This window comes from Schistocerca americana, chromosome 8 (assembly GCF_021461395.2).
Source record: "Schistocerca americana isolate TAMUIC-IGC-003095 chromosome 8, iqSchAmer2.1, whole genome shotgun sequence".
NCBI classification, from domain to species: Eukaryota; Metazoa; Arthropoda; class Insecta; order Orthoptera; family Acrididae; genus Schistocerca; species Schistocerca americana.
Window position 1 is genome coordinate 442,757,345 of NC_060126.1, and position 16,801 is coordinate 442,774,145.

Sequence of the window (16,801 nt, forward strand, 5' to 3'; positions counted from 1 at the left end):
GATCTGTCTACCAGGCACCCTAGTACACCGCGTTTTCCCTTATTTTCACAGCTCATTGATTGGTGGGCATTTAGGAACCTATAAGAAGATTAAGGAGCATCTACCTTGGCCCTCTACTGAGCGAGACATTAAAGAAATGGTTTCTCGGTGTCAGTTTTGTCGTGTGGCCAAACCGAATAACGCTCAACTTCTGAGCCTGAATCTTGCCCAATGGTCAAACTCTATATCGATTATGTCGGGCCTTACCTCGCACCAAAAGAGGCCATGGGTCTGCATTAGGTTTACCTGGCTTCTTCCGAGTCGTAATGTGACTGCTGCCATCACCATTGCGCATTTAACTAACGTATTTAGTGTTTTATGACCTCCTAAGCATATCGTTGGTGATAATCCGCCGGCCTTTCTTTCGGCTCCCTTCAAGGCCTTCTGTTTTCAAAGCGGTGTTAAGCATGTGACTAACACTACGTATTATCCGCAGGGGTCCTGTGCGGAAAGGGTCAGTCGTAACCTTAAATCCGCACTGATTATCTTTCATCAGAAGTCTCCCAGTAAGTGGGATTCTAGTCTGCCTTGGCTTAGCTTTCTCATCAATACCACCAGCCATGAGGCTTTGAGGGCTACTCGGGCTTCATTGATGTTTGCGTATCCTGTTAATTCCCCCCTTTCGAACTTAAGGGGAATTCAAGATCTAATTCCTGCGGAGATAACCCCTCAGGTCGTCAAAGAAAACAGTAATCTTGCGAGGCGCCATATTCTTAGGGCCCACAACAGACAAACTGGTCGTTATAACCGTAACCGACGAGCCTTCATGGCCGTAATTTTCCCAGGAGGGAAGTGCGTGTTGGCAACTTCGGTAAGTTTACTCCCCGTTTTCTGCGTCCGTGTACGATTATGCGGGTTTTAGGCCCAGTTAATCTTCTGGTTAAGAACAACCATACTGGTAAGCAATACCAGTTCCACCACAATCAAATTATGTTGGGTTTGGCCGCTACTTGGGTTTGTCCCCGGGATTGTCCTTGAGAGGGGGAGGTTGAGCTGTGCTGCGGCTCTCGTTGGTGCTGTTTGTAGATTTCCGCCCTCTGTTGGAGGCCAGACGGATTCGTTAAGTTGGCATGGTTGCGGTTGTTTGTCTTCTTCTCGTGTTGACTGGCGCCACTCGGTTTTGCACATTTTCTGTCCGCTAATGGCAGCAGCGGCGGTTATCGATACGTAGTAAATGTTGACCTATCTTTGGGGTGACGTCGTTGTTTTCTGGGTCGCGTGAGTGGATCTATTCGGTTGGGGACTCAGGAGGAGCCAGGTCCGCACAGTACCAGAACGCGCTGGGATCGCTGGCGGCACGCATGGACTCTCGGATGGAAGGACTATGGTCACGAAGGTCGTCGACAATCGGATCAAGAAAGCATTAAGATGAGCGCATTTCAATCCAAGTACAGAAACACCCACCATTGTGATATCTCGCGATTCTCCAGTCACTGGGGTTCGTGTTGCTGCTCGTAGTGTCGCCGAGGCGAAGAGCAGCGAGTGGAGTGCTTTCTACTCTGGTGGTAGTGGTTCCTTTCTCGTTACAGGCGCTGTAAACATAGTATTCTGGGAACGTAGTGCAGACCACCGGTTCCGGCTTTGGTGTATTGTTCCATCGTTCCATTTGGTTTATCAGACGTTAGGTAGCTTCACCAAGACTATCATTAGTCATTAGTTTGACTGCCACTAGTCTGAGTTACCATCATGTGAAGTGAATGCAACTCTTGGTTGCCTATCTCATAGCTCGCGAAAGTGTTTGTTGCCGGACCTTCTCAGAGGTCGATTCCTGGAGCACCGTTTGTTGCTCCTTGCGTTACAAAGTTTACTATCATCTTATTTCACCCATTTGGTGATCAGTTGCTTGTTGTTTTAATTACCCTTAGCTACTGTATTTGCTGTTTTACAGCAGGTTTCTAAATTTCTTTATATTATTGCCGTTCCTGGTGTGTAAGGCCTTCAGCCGTGATTGTGGTCATTTGCCTTAAAATTATAATTTGGTATTTGTATTTCAGCGGTAAGCTTTAAAACCTTATGTACTGCCATTCCTGGAGTCTGATGCCTTCTGCTGTGTTTGTGGTGACTTACCTTTAATATTTCAGTACTTGTAATTTGTAAGTTGCAGCGAGTTTCAAACAATTCTTCATTTATTACCATTCTTGGCGTGTAAGGCCTTCTGTCGAGATCACAGTTGCTTGTTTTCAAAACATTATGTGTTGCATCTGTATTTAATGGTGATTTGCTAAATTGTAGCTCACTGAAAACACTATTATTTCCACAGTTGTTTATTCCTTCACTAATAACGTCTGGTATTTTATTTATTGTTGAGTCTCGAATTACTAGTTTAAAATAAATTGTGTGTAACTGTAAAAGGTATCCAATAGTAACTTCTTACGGCCCCGTCCACAATCGTAACCGAATCCTGCCCTCCCTTGGCTACCAGGTTCCAGTAACGCCAGGGAACTGAAAACTGGTGTTAAGTGTAGAATGTCCTATAGAAACCCACCGAGCGAGGTGGCAGTGGTTAGCACACTGGACTCGCATTCGGGAGGACGACGGTTCAATCCCGTCTCCCGCCATCCTGATTTAGGTTTTCCGTGATTTCCCTAAATCGCTTCAAGCAAATGCCGGGATGGTTCCTTTGAAAGGTCACGGCCGATTTCCTTCCCCATCCTTCCCTCACCCGAGCTTGCGCTCCGTCTCTAATGACCTCGTTGTCGACGGGACGTTAAACACTAATCTCCTCCTCCTCCTATAGAAACCGAATGTATTGTATGTTGGGAGTAAACACTTACTACTTGACCTCGCTTAAATTTCTTAAATTTTTCAGTTCTCATTTAAATTCCTGTTTTGCACTGGTGATGATATATTGTTATATTTATTTGTGATACCGTCACTTTAACCTAATGAAAATGCACTGCAAAAAATTTCGAGTATCATGCTCTCATAATTTAGTAGTTTATTTTACCACCATTTAATAGATGCTCTGTAGCATGCAAAACAACAATCATTGAATAAAACTACATGGACGAGATGTTTTAATTGGTCAACTGAAAGGACAAGAAGTGGATGTACAAGGACGCATTCTTGAGGACTGGTGTGCACTCTGGAGGTCGAATGGCAGTGTGATGTACGTGAGAAGAAGCAGATTGATGAATGTAAATGTTAGGCGGGGACTTCTCATTTTAATTATTATCGTGACTACTGTGTGAAACGAGGACCATTATGTAATTGATTTTACTGAATGATTACTGTTTCGCATGTTTGGATGCATCTGATTGATTTAGAAATGGACAACCAGATTACGGAAGTGGAGCTCTTGAAACATATTGCTGTGTGTTTTCACTGTTTTAACGTGACGTATTCGAAGTCAGTGACTTAACAACCACTACTGCTGCTCCATGTGCTGGATGTTAAAAAGACGATATAGTGGTTTACATGTTCTCTAAAACCGTAATGCTCTATTATATATTGTTGTTATCAATTCAGAAGATAATTTGATAGAGCTACCCACGTTAGCCTCTGCTGTGAGAGCTTCTTCACTTCTGAATAATTACTGTCACGTAAATCCATCCAAACCTGCCTGTTGCCGTCATACCTCAGGCTCCCGCCACAATATTTTCCTTCTACACGTCTCTTTCATTAGAAAATTGACAATTCCTTGATACCTCAGGATGTGTTCTCTTAACCGATCCGTTTTTTTGTCAAGTTCTGTGTTAAGTGGCAGTTTATGCCCAAAAGTGTCACACAACCTATTCGATAATAATGTAATTCGCACATCCCAACAGTCAGTGTAGGCGACTCATTATCGCCGCCTGTAAACTGCAGACTACATCAATCACGAAAGGATAACGTTCTACGAGTCGGGGCGTGGAATGTCAGAAGCTTGAACGTGGTAGGGAAACTAGAAAATCTGAAAAGGGAAATGCAAAGGCTCAACCTAGATATAGTAGGGGTCAGTGAAGTGAAGTGGAAGGAAGACAAGGATTTCTGGTCAGATGAGTATCGGGTAATATCAACAGCAGCAGAAAATGGTATAACTGGTGTAGGATTCGTTATGCATAGGGAGGTAGGGCAGAGGGTGTGTTACTGTGAACATTTCACTGACCGGGTTGTTCTAATCAGAATCGACAGCCGACCAACACCGACAACGCTAGTTCAGGTATACATGCCGACGTCGCAAGCTGAAGAATAACAGATAAAGTGTATGAGGATATTGAAAGGGTAATGCAGTGTGTGAAGGGGGGCGAAAATCTAGTCATGGGCGACTGGAATGCAGTTGTAGGGGAAGGAGTAGAAGAAAAGGTTACAAGAGAATATGGGCTTGGGACAAGGAATGAAAGAGGAGAAAGACTAATTGAGTTCTGTAACAAGTTACAGCTAGTAATAGCGAATACCCTGTTCAAGAATCACAAGAGGAGGAGGTATACTTAGAAAAGGCCGGGAGATACGGGAAGATTTCAATTAGATTACATCATGGTTAGACAGAGATTCCGAAATCAGATACTCGATTGTAAGGCGTACCCAGGAGCAAATGTAGACTCAGATCACAATATAGTAGTGATGAAGAGTAGGCTGAAGTTCAAGACATTAGTCAGGAAGAATCAATATGCAAAGAAGTGTAATACGGAAGTACTAAGGAATGACGAGATACGTTTGAAGTTCTCTAACGCTATAGATACAGCAATAAGGAATAGCGCAGTAGGCAGTACAGTTGAAGAGGAATGGACATCTCTAAAAAGGGCCATCACAGAAGTTGGGAAGGAAAACATAGGTACAAGGAAGGTAGCTGCGAAGAAACCATGGGTAACAGAAGAAATATTTCAGTTGATTGATGAAAGGAGGAAATACAAACATGTTCCGGGAAAATCAGGAATACAGAAATACAAGTCGCTGAGGAATGACATAAATAGGAAGTGCAGGGAAGCTAAGACGAAATGGCTGCAGGAAAAATGTGAAGACATCGAAAAAGATATGATTGTCGGAAGGACAGACTCAGCATACAGGAAAGTCAAAAAAAACCTTTGGTGACATTAAAAGCAACGGTGGTAACATTAAGAGTGCAACGGGAATTCCACTGTTAAATGCAGAGGAGAGAGCAGATGGGTGGAAAGAATACATTGAAAGCCTCTATGAGGGTGAAGATTTGTCTGATGTGATACATGAAGAAACAAGAGTCGATTTAGAAGAGATAGGGGATCCAGTATTAGAATCGGAATTTAAAAGAGCTTTGGAGGACTTACCGTCAAATAAGGCAGAAGGGATAGATAACATTCCATTAGAATTTCTAAAATCATTGGGGGAAGTGGCAACAAATCGACTATTCACGTTGGTGTGTAGAACGTATGAGTCTGGCGATATACCATCTGACTTTCGGAAAAGCATCATCCACACAATTCCGAAGACGGCAAGAGCTGAAAAGTGCGAGAATTATCGCACAATCAGCTTAACAGCTCATGCATCGAAGCTGCTTACAAGAATAATATACACAAGAATGGAAAATAAAATTGAGAATGCGCTAGGTGAAGATCAGTTTGGCTTTAGGAAAAGTAAAGGGACGAGAGAAGCAATTCTAACGTTATGGCTAATAATGGAAGCAAGGCTAACGAAAAATCAAGACACATTCATAGGATTTGTCGACCTGGAAAAAGCGTTCGACAATATAAAATGGTGCAAGCTGTTCGAGATTCTGAAAAAAGTAGGGGTAAGCTATAGGGAGAGACGGGTCATATACAATATGTACAACAACCAAGAGGGAATAATAAGAGTGGACGATCAAGAACGAAGTGCTCGTATTAAGAAGGGTGTAAGACAAGGCTGTAGCCTTTCGCCCCTACTCTTCAATCTGTACATCGAGGAAGCAAAGATGCAAATAAAAGAAAGGTTCCGGAGTGGAATTAAAATACAAGGTGAAATGATATCAATGATACGATTCGCTGATGACATTGCTCTCCTGAGTGAAAGTGAAGAAGAATTAAATGATCTGCTGAACGGAATGAACAGTCTAATGAATACACAGTATGGTTTGAGAGTAAACCGGAGAAAGACGAAGGTAATGAGAAGTAGTAGAAATGAGAACAGCGAGAAACTTAACATCAGGATTGATGGTCACGAAGTCAATGAAGGCTCAAATGGCTCTGAGCACTATGGGACTCAACTGCTGTGGTCATAAGTCCCCTAGAACTTAAAACTACTTAAACCTAACTAACCTAAGGACAGCACACAACACCCAGCCATCACGAGGCAGAGAAAATCCCTGACCCTGCCGGGAGTCGAACCCGGGAACCCGGGCGTGGGAAGCGAGAACGCTACCGCACGACCACGAGATACGGGCGAAGTCAATGAAGTTAAGGAATTCTGCTACCTAGGCGGTAAAATAACCAATAACGGACGGAGCAAGGAGGACATCAAAGGCATACTCGCTATGGCAAAAAAGGCATTTCTGGCCAAGAGAAGTCTACTAATATCAAATACCGGCCTTAATTTGAGGAAGAAATTTCTGAGGATGTGCGTCTGGAGTACAGCATTGTATGGTAGTGAAACGGACTGTGGGGAAACCGGAACAGAAGAGAATCGAAGCATTTGAGATGTGGCGCTATAGACGAATGTTGAAAATTAGGTGGACTGATGAGGTAAGGAATGAGGAGGTTCTACGCAGAATCGGAGAGGAAAGGAATATGTGGAAAACACTGATAAGGAGAAGGGACAGGATGATAGGACATCTGCTAAGACATGAGGGAATGACTTCCATGGTACTAGAGGGAGCTGTAGAGGGCAAAAACTGTAGAGGAAGACAGAGATTGGAACACGTCAAGCAAATAATTGAGGACGTAGGTTGCAAGTGCTACTCTGAGATGAAGAGGTTAGCACAGGAAAGGAATTCGTGGCGGGCCGCATCAAACCAGTCAGTAGACTGACGAAAAAAAAAAAAAAAAAAAAAAAAAAAGGATGTAAAGATGTTATCCATTATGCGACGCTGTTTCTCTTAAACTAGCATGATCTGATAGGGAGCTTCCCTTACCTGTAGGTGACCAGTGATCAGACTTACTGCGTCTCAGGTGCTCCCTTAATAGCTCAACCAACACTTCACGTTAGCCATAAATTTCTTTTCCCCTGATTCAGCACCTCATTCGATCCACCCTTCTAATTTCAACATTCTTTGGTAGCGCATCATTACAAAAGCTTGTGTTCTCTTCATATTTGTGGTCTTTGTCCTCTGTTTCCTTATCCTCCCTGTTTCCCTTCTGTAAAAGGCTACACTCCCAATAATTATCTCCAAAAAAGTCTTACTAACACTTAAATTTATGTGAAGTGTGAACAAATTGAATTGCTCTTTCTCGTAAACGCTTTTCTTCCTACTTTCTAATTTCACCACTATCAGTATTTTTCCTCTCATAACAGTACAATTCTCAACTACCTTCAGTGTCTCAATTCCTCATCTAATTCCCTTAGGGTCACCCATTGCTCATTCTGTTCATCTGATCTTCCAAGCCCTTTGCCATGACTGACGGAACTACAGTGTCATTGGTAAATCTAACAGTTCTTATTTCTTCTCTCTAAACTATATCTCCATTTTCATATTTCACTTAGGTTTCCTACACTGCCTGCTCAATGTGCAGATTGAATAACAGTGGGATAAATACTAGGGCAGCCTCATGAGCAGCCTCATCATCTGCAAGCAATTCTGCACAGAAGGTGCTTCGCTGCTGTATGTTCTTCTGTTAGCCAGTGGGAAACCCAACGGGCACACTCTTTTGAGTACCCCAGATTGTGAAAAAGTGTGTCAGCAGTTGTGAAGCGAGGTGTTTGTTTGTGATCCATCGATCACCTCCAAGGAGAGTGTCCACACGTTCCAACACCGCAGGAGTCACTGTGTGCGGCGGCCGGCGCATGAGACATCGGACAGGTTTGTGCGATCTTGTTACGATGATGATGTACGCCTCGCCCAACGACTCATGGTGCTTTTGTTCACTGCCAGGTCTCCGTAGACATTCTACAAACGCCTACGAACATCTGTGAAGCTCTGGTTTTCCTTCTAAAGAATCTCAATAACGGCTCTGTGGTTGGAACGCACCCCCATTATAGACGCCATTTTGAAGGCTACGTATAGTGGCGCCATCTGTCAGGCCTTCATGAGACTACAGAAATAGATGCGGGAATATTTCACTATTCCCCAAAACAAATGCCACGTTTTTCAACCTAGGCTGTCTGAGAAAAAAATGTTTTGCATTTTTTATTGATTGGTCCTCGTAATTTGTGTCAGTATTTTGCCACATTCACACCTGTCAACAGTTTCCTTTTTAAGTCCGAGGGTATTTCGCCGGTCTCTTACATGCTGCGTACCAACTTAAATAGTATTGTAATGGGAAGTTATCCCAAGGATCTCAACAACTGAGGGGAATAGGATCCATTCTAGGTGTCTTGTTTCGAATACTGTCACATTTTTCTCGCAGTGTCGTTTGGCACACTCATCTGCATCTACTTGCTCCTCCCATTCAATAATACATTCAAGTCTATTTTCCTTCGTATAGTCGTATTTTTTCCTGCTATCTTCCAGCGTTCCCTTTTATGCTTGATCCTGACTTACCAATCGAGCTCGTGATATTAACACAACGTTCCGAAAATAACTTTATTCATATCTGTCAAAACCGTGACATGAAAGTATCTACTAGTAAAATGAAGGTAAAATAATATATGGGGAGAGTCAGCTAATGCGATCGTAGCCGTGAATAAAAAATTTTGAAGAAATACCCTCTTCCAAATATTTCGTGTGTGAATTACTATTGATGACGACAGAGGCAGTGATAAAATGCTGGTTATGCTCCAAGCAACATATGGAAAAATGGATAATGCGTTAAAAGAAAAAGTGAGACAGAAAAGAAAAATCACATTTTACAATACTGACGCAATCCTTACGTTATTCTTCGGATGCGAGAGATGGGTCAACACAGAAAAAGACTAATACGGAACTGTGAAATAAGCCAACTAAACAAAATGCAGTGTAAGATACGTTTAACAGTGAAAATATGCGATAGGAGTTAAAAGCAGAATGTAGGAATTCAACACGACGTATCGGGAGGATGGAGTACGGAGAAGAAGACTAACGTACGTGTATGTCTCTGTGATTGTTTCGGTAGCTATAAATATTTTTTATGTAATACTTTCCCAAAGTAAGTTTTACGTTAAATTATGTAAGTAGCTGTTGTCTTTCGTAGTTAATCATAGCAACACAATACTAGGCCCATGGGGCAGTGTCGTCGACTTTGAATAATGTCTGTCGTTGGTGTAGTTGTTAGCTACCATAAGCACCGCCATCCACTCAACCAAGGCCAGCGGAACACTTGCCAATAATTAGCAAACAGTCAAAATTTTTTATCTGTGATCTGTTCTCCAAGAGCTGATATCTCGGCAACTGCACTAAAACATAGTTCATTTTTCTATAAATCGGAGAGGTGTATGGCTGAAACTGGCTTCAGTGTGACTGACAAAGCAGAATTAAATAAAAAAGAACTCATACAGGGATAAGAGATATCACTGCCTCCAAACTTCCAAAACCCACAAAAGTCCTTTACAAACCTCATTTAACAGTTTCTTTTACGCAGAAAACGTTCAACAGAACCTTTCACCAGTATGAATTGAATAGGCTGTGATATTATCACAGAATTGAAAGTTATTGGCAGTTAAGTCCAGTAGAATTTTATTCTCTGTGAAGTGGAATATGCAAGGTTGAGGAAGGTTAGAGGCACCAGAGACCACATAGCAAGCATAAGATGGATCGTAGAAAATGGCAGACAGTATCAGTATGACTTCTTTGTGTGCTCTGTTTGCAGCAAAACATCTGACTATATAAGTGTAGCCACAGCTATGTGAGCCCAGCCAGGATTCTGTTTATCCATAGGATTAAGTTCAGTTTTCATTCTCACGTGATTCTACGAAGAAGTCAATTGTATCTGTGTATTTTACAGTATTGGCTAGTGTATACTAACTTATTCCTAGTTCTTGAATATATGATAGTGCAATTATATTTTGTAACCTTACTTTGAAGTGTAGTAAAAGTACGGAAGTAGTGTACCCTGCTTAGATTAGTGTTATATTCCTTTTGGTATAGATGAACATAGATTAAACATGAGTGGAGACATTAGGTCTTGTGTATGGATGCATGGAGAACTGAGCACTGTCCGTATGTCCGTAAGCAGCTGGAAGCTATGTTGGCCACAATGACAGGTTCCAGGTTGGGTCGTCAGAGAAGAGTGCTTTGGCACCTCTAGTGGGTGTGTTTCACGACAGCAGGGATTAGCTTCTATAGTATTAGTAGCTGCTCTGTTCCTTCTGCATTACAGAAGATAACTTCTGATGTCATACAGCAGTGTACAAAAACAGATGAGAAAGACTGAAAGAGGAATATATGCAAAAAATAATGAATACATTGAGTCCAGATATAACACTGAGGTGAAGACATTTCCATGAAGGCTGGAAACAGCCTTGTGCCCTGTAATGATGTAGAGGACTCATGCTGACAGAAAGGGTCAGTGGATATAGTTCGATGTCGACTTTGGTAGGTCAGGCTATCAAGTAATGGCTTAGTGATAGGCAAGTAGTTGCCATGTTCATGGTCTCGTTTCGTCCCAAATAATAAGAACTGTCTTCCTCTGAAGTTCATTGTATTAAGATAGTAATTACACCTTGCAGCTAACACGCATGTCCAACCTCTTTACAAACAAACTGCATTATCTGCAAATTATGTACGATTCATTGACAACGAGGCTTTTCACACCACTACTACCTTTGCTCTTCCAAGTCCATAATTTTAGGAATTAGAAGTTGCAGATTTCCCTGTATACTTTCAGTGTTTGTCCCTACGTTGAGACCCAACAAATTATAATCCACACCCGCAAATGTTCTACGCTGCGATGAGAAACACTGTAAACTGAATTTTATGCTCCTAAGTAACTTAGAGAGAAACTTAAATATCAAGTCTAGTTGTATTTTATGTAGTCAAATGTACATCACAGAGTGTCCTCACAGCATGTCTTTGTGCAGTTAATACATTGTTTCTAAGTATGGAATCACCTCAGGATATTATTGCGTGTCTAGAAGAAACACAAGAATGAATAATAATACTATAGAGTCTGTTAGCTGATTTGACGCAGGCTGAATAGAACAAAATTAAAAACTGAACAAACCCTATAGGGTAGAAGCTATGTCGTGTCATCCAGCTATGATTTTACTGACAAGTAACAATTTTATCTCAGTTCCAATGTCTATAGTTTTTATATGGTTTAGACATGATCTTATGAAGTTATTTGTTATGATGAGAGCACTTTGCTCGAAAATCTGTTCATCTATTACTACACGTAATTGTTTGGATTTTCTGATGAAGACACCCATAGCTGGCGTCAAAACCAGGTTAAAGTAAAGTCTTGTTACAACTGGTTGGCTGTATTGTACAAGTCATAAATGAAGACAGCTAAGTCTTGCAAAAGCTAGTAATTCTCATTTGCCATAAACACTTTCGTCTCCTGTCACTGCAAACACTTTCACATAATCTTTCTTAACGTTTCACAAATTAATGGTGACTACCTGTAAGAGACTGCTTCACATCATCACACACAAGTAATTTACCTTGTTCATTGAACTCAAAAAATTTGTTGCATTTTATGACAGAGAGCACCAAAAGAAATGCAAGGATATCTCGAGTGCAAAAGATATACAACCATATAAATTAAGTGCCATCTTACACTAAAATCTGCTTGCTGTTTTATGACATAAATTAACTTTTTGTCTTCACTCTCTAATGTATTCATTGTTGAAATTGTAAATGATACCTCATCCACTACGAGACTGGCTTTATAAAGCACTCTACTTCATCATCCACTTTTTTTATTATAAAATAATTATTCTTTGGTTCTGTTGTGCTCCAAAGCAGTGATGCTCCCAGAAATGATTATAGGAATTAATAAGTGAAATGTGCCGGTTCTGGGTAAGAAACAGAGTTATCTCAGTTTAATTGTATTTATTGCCTATTTCATTACATCGACCTTTGATTCATACGAAATAAAAAAGTTTTGTGATATGCTTTTAGGATGTGTTCTGGCTGATATTACTAAATGACATTCCTTATAAAATGATATGCTATACAAATATTTATCTTAAACAACAGCTCTAAAAACAAAGCAGTCATTGGCGCAAAAGTGCACTATGACTTCTTCTGAGATGCATTTAAAATTACTGTTTCACAAAAATTTTAATCAGCTCCTATCTGCAAAATGAAGATAAAGTACTATTCATAAAATATTGTGATTGTGAATTGTTTCCAGTTCACTGAAAATTATCAATGAAACAATTTCTAAAAATATATATATACCAAATATTAAACATTATTATCATTAACATTATTGTTATAGTATACTTATTAGTCGTTCTTAATTCAACCAAACAACAATGACAATGTCTCAGACACTCAAAAACGTTCACACTTCATTCAGTTCTCTATAGTAGTTTACCAACAGAACTAACATTCTGAAAAGAACATCTCTAATTGAATCTTACTTCAAGTTACTTTAAAGTCTTTACTTCTGTGAGTGTGAAGCCCTTATCCACTTCAAGTCACAATGAATGTACTGCTAAGAAAGACAGTAGTGTGTGTTTAATAATGAATACTTAATTAAAAGTTACTTAACAGCACCCAGCTAATAAACATGAATTACACAATAAACTGCAGATTACATGAATTAATCAATCAAGCAAAGAACTGTATAATCACACAAATTAAGATGTTTTTAAGTTATACAGGTGATACAACCAGTATTAAAGAAATATAAGTTATGTACCACACTAAAAGTAGGTCATTACGGGCTACAAAATTAGATGAAATTATGATTAATACTCTTTATGTTCATATATATTCATTCACCCAGCCATTTTCTGCATTAATGAATGATCTCCCACAATCCCATTCCTAAATAAATATATGAACATAGGACAGAAAAAACTGTTATTGTGGCTGATTGAGAATGTAGTTATGTAATTGTATTACTCTGGATTGCACCTGCAACACTTTTTCTGGATGAATGCCTCTACATGATGTTTGTTAAGAAAAAGATAAGAACAAGATGTCATTACATACTATACATCAGTACATATTACACAATCGTAATTCTCATTCAGGGGGTCCATTAATGGAGTGTCATAGTGTATCACCTAATGATGACATGATGGAGAACAATCTCGATTTCGCTCTAACATGTTTCTGTTACGAACACCTCATATTTTGTCAGACACAAGTAAAGATTAATAATCTCAGTTAAGGAAGCATTGTATGATTTGGAGATAGTGGTATCTGGAGAGTGCCATAAAATTTGGACTAGCTAAGAGATACAGAATCACATTTCAAAGAAACAGTGTGCTGAATGTGATATTGAATATGAGGCTATTAAGCAGCTGAAAAACTGAGAAATTAAACAGAATACTAACAAATTAAAATATGTTGTTCCTTGTACACCTCAAATTTCCTTCTGCATTTCGTAACTACCCAAATAATCTGGCCTATAGTAAACATTCTATTCAAATATTTCAATCTATTTCTTTTGTTTATCATCTAAAGTAAAAACGTAACAAAATAGCTGTGTTTGGATTACAAATTACATCATTCAAAAGTACAATCTTCATTATTCAACAAACTGTGATTGCATTAATAATTTTACAACATTAGTATTTCACTATTCAACATATTTCATATCACTGTTTGACTTATTCCATGTAAACCTTAATAAAGAAATATTTTAAGTATTATTATTGGATCTACATCTAAAGCATAGTTCTGTGTATTTCATAAATTATGAGTTCAGAAAACTGCACTTAATGCATATATATTCCATACTAACTTATTATAGTTACAGAAATTCAGTTACTAGAGACCCTGCACTGGAAAGGATGATTATACAATTGTTCTCGCTTTTTTTGCCTCATTATTTTCATGTTTAATTCACTAATAAAACCTGCTCTGTGAATGTCCTAAGGTCACACCAAAATTTCAGTATAAAGTGTTTCTAGACTTCATAACATACTAAAACTCTCCAGTTTGTTGAAGTTGGTAGCAGCACTTAAGTACGTTATAGACAACTAAAGATATGTCTTAAACAACAATGATTGGTGGCGCTGTCTAACTGAGTTCTTCAACTAGCCAAACTAAAATGTGTGTGCCTTTAGAATAAAACTGGAGCAGTACTTCTGTAATCATATCATGTACTGCAGCTATTCGTTACTGATAATTTACTGCTTGGTTTGTCTCAGAAAATCACTTTTGTACAAACTGTGAAGTAAACGCTGTTAGAACACTATGATTGTTCGTTCTTGGTAGTGTAACAGCAGCAATAAATATGATGCATTAAACAGACTTATCTTTGTGTGAGAAGTTAACAAATCGTGTAAATACTCTGACAAAACTTTCTAGAGAATTTCTCATATCTAAAAAACAAAATCTGAATCACTAGGCTAATTTATAAAAGAAATTTCATATACCAGAATCACTGGTGAAATACAGGATATTCTTAGTGATTTTGTATGATTCATTTATCATCATGTCCTGTTCAACACACATTTAAGACAGCGACAGAGTAACACATTCAGAATAAGTTTCCACCAACTGTAAAATCCAGCATTTTAAACACTTATTGGTTTGTAAATTACATTACGAAATTATTCAGCTCTATAAAGTCTCACCTTGAGCTGCGAAATTCGTCTATTCTTGTAAACATTATTGCTCTTTAAGAATGCGAGTTCTATAGCCTTTGCTGCTAATTTATAATGAGAAACAGCTCCCTGTACGAAAATGAGCAAATCCGTATACAGTCCTACAACTGCTTATTCTGTAACGTGTAACAGCAAAGGTAGAACTGTTCATCTCAACAATTGCAGCAGAATCACTTCACTGTAATCATCACAAATCCCCTGATTAAAAACCTTGTAAGAAAATTAATGCCCTTTATGAAGACTAGGCTGTTCCTGTTAACCCATAATCACATAGGTGCGTAAGGAAGGTGCTGCGTCGAGTAATACCGAGCATTTACACTTCCAAGTGTTGTGACAGGACTGTATAAATGAGACAGTGAATGACTCTGATTTCGAAAGTGTAGAAGTCAGTTCGATACATATATTTCTTTTTATTTGAGGCGCAGTCACAGAACAGGATTACAATCATTAAGCATTTGCAATGTGTGTTTGAGTTCGATCATGGATATAGCGTTTACTTTGCTCGCCAATACCGGCTGTGATACACAAAGTCTGTAGATGCCTGACCGAATCCGGTTAAGCGAAACAGTGACTTGGTTCAATTATCTCTGCACCACGGAAACGTCCCTTCCCGAAACATGGCATGTAACATTTATCTTTAACGTTTGCGGTGCTATGTCTAGAAGTATGTAATAGGTACTGTGGAACATCACATTCGCTATACATTTGGTCGTTTTATTTTTGTATCAACTGAACCACTGAAACAACAAGATTCTCGTACTGTCTACTATGATTCGTTGCTAATAGCACATCACATAATTCTGTGTGGCCGTCTCTACATGCCAGTCACGATTTACAGATTAAATTATAGTAACTGGCGTGCAGGGTCTCCTCTGTTTCCTTTCTTGTTTTTTTTTTCCTCCTTCCAAAATTGGTAAAGAACACAAAATAAAGAAAAGTGCAATATATGTATATTTGGCCATCTGCGAAATTTCGGCGCCGAATATTACATCAGGCCCTCATTTGTGGACACCCCTGAATGACGACACTGCAACCGAGCGCCGGAACTTCGCTGGCACGCAGCGCGCTGAAATCGTGTGTGACTCGCCGTCGCGCGTTGTTGGGAATGGGAATGTGTGTGCACGTGTGTGGGTGTGAGTGTCTGTCTGTGTTGTGTGTTTCTGTGTTTTTGTTTTGTGTGTTCGGGTGGCTAGCGGTCCGCAGCAGCGCCGCTCAGACGAAGATGAAGGAGGCGCCATTGGCGCACGCTGGGCAGCTTGGCTGGTCGTCGTGGTGCGAGAGGCGCAGCCACTTGCCGTGGCAGTGCGGTGCTGACAGGGCTGTCCAGCGCGTGCCGCGGTCCGCCACGCCTGGCCCCGCGCACCGGTAGCCCAGCGCCGGACGCAGCGCCTGCGACTCGCAACGCACGCACACGCGTTCTCCTGCAACCCGACACACGGCCACACTGTATTTCTATTTATTTACTTATTTATTCAACTTTACAAGATTAGCGTCATCAGGACACCTCTTAACATCTAACTAGGACAGTGGTTCCCAACCTGTCAGTAACTAGCCCCAAGGGGTAAAATGAAAAATTCTGAGGGGAAAAACAAAATGGGGCCAATGATGATATAGTGGCTACTAAATAGTAACTTCGTTAAAAATAACCGCCATTACCAAAATATCGGCAGACTATTATGTAGGATATAATGGGTATAAGTTAGGAATTTTTATACAGTATGTGCTACTTTAATATGTGCACACATCGGTATGTTGGTTAATTGTCTGCATAAACTGGTCTTCGCTCACGCATGTCACAGACTTTATGACGTGATGTTTTCTGCATGGCCGTAACTGCACCATTAAGGGGACTGCTCCTGTCAGTATAGACTAACCTCCACACTTCAACACTTGAGCTGCTGCCAAGGAGAAAATAAACATTAAGCACTAAACATTAAGTAGCTGGAGATCTAACAAACCTAAAAATATACAGCTTGTAACAGCCGTAATAATAATAATAATAATAATTATTATTATTATTATTATTATTGTT

At 39.9% G+C, this 16,801-nt stretch overlaps 1 protein-coding gene across 1 annotated transcript in view; it reads right to left on the bottom strand.

Moving 5' to 3' along the window:
- Positions 1 to 12,016: 12,016 nt before the first annotated feature.
- The window catches only part of LOC124545907 (somatomedin-B and thrombospondin type-1 domain-containing protein-like), a 301,283-nt gene continuing 296,498 nt past the window's right edge, over positions 12,017 to 16,801 (bottom strand). Inside the window, exon 4 of the mRNA XM_047124868.1 lies at positions 12,017 to 16,190. Coding sequence (XP_046980824.1) covers positions 15,982 to 16,190 — 209 coding nt within the window. The 3' untranslated portion in view covers positions 12,017 to 15,981. The remainder of the gene's footprint in view (positions 16,191 to 16,801) is intronic.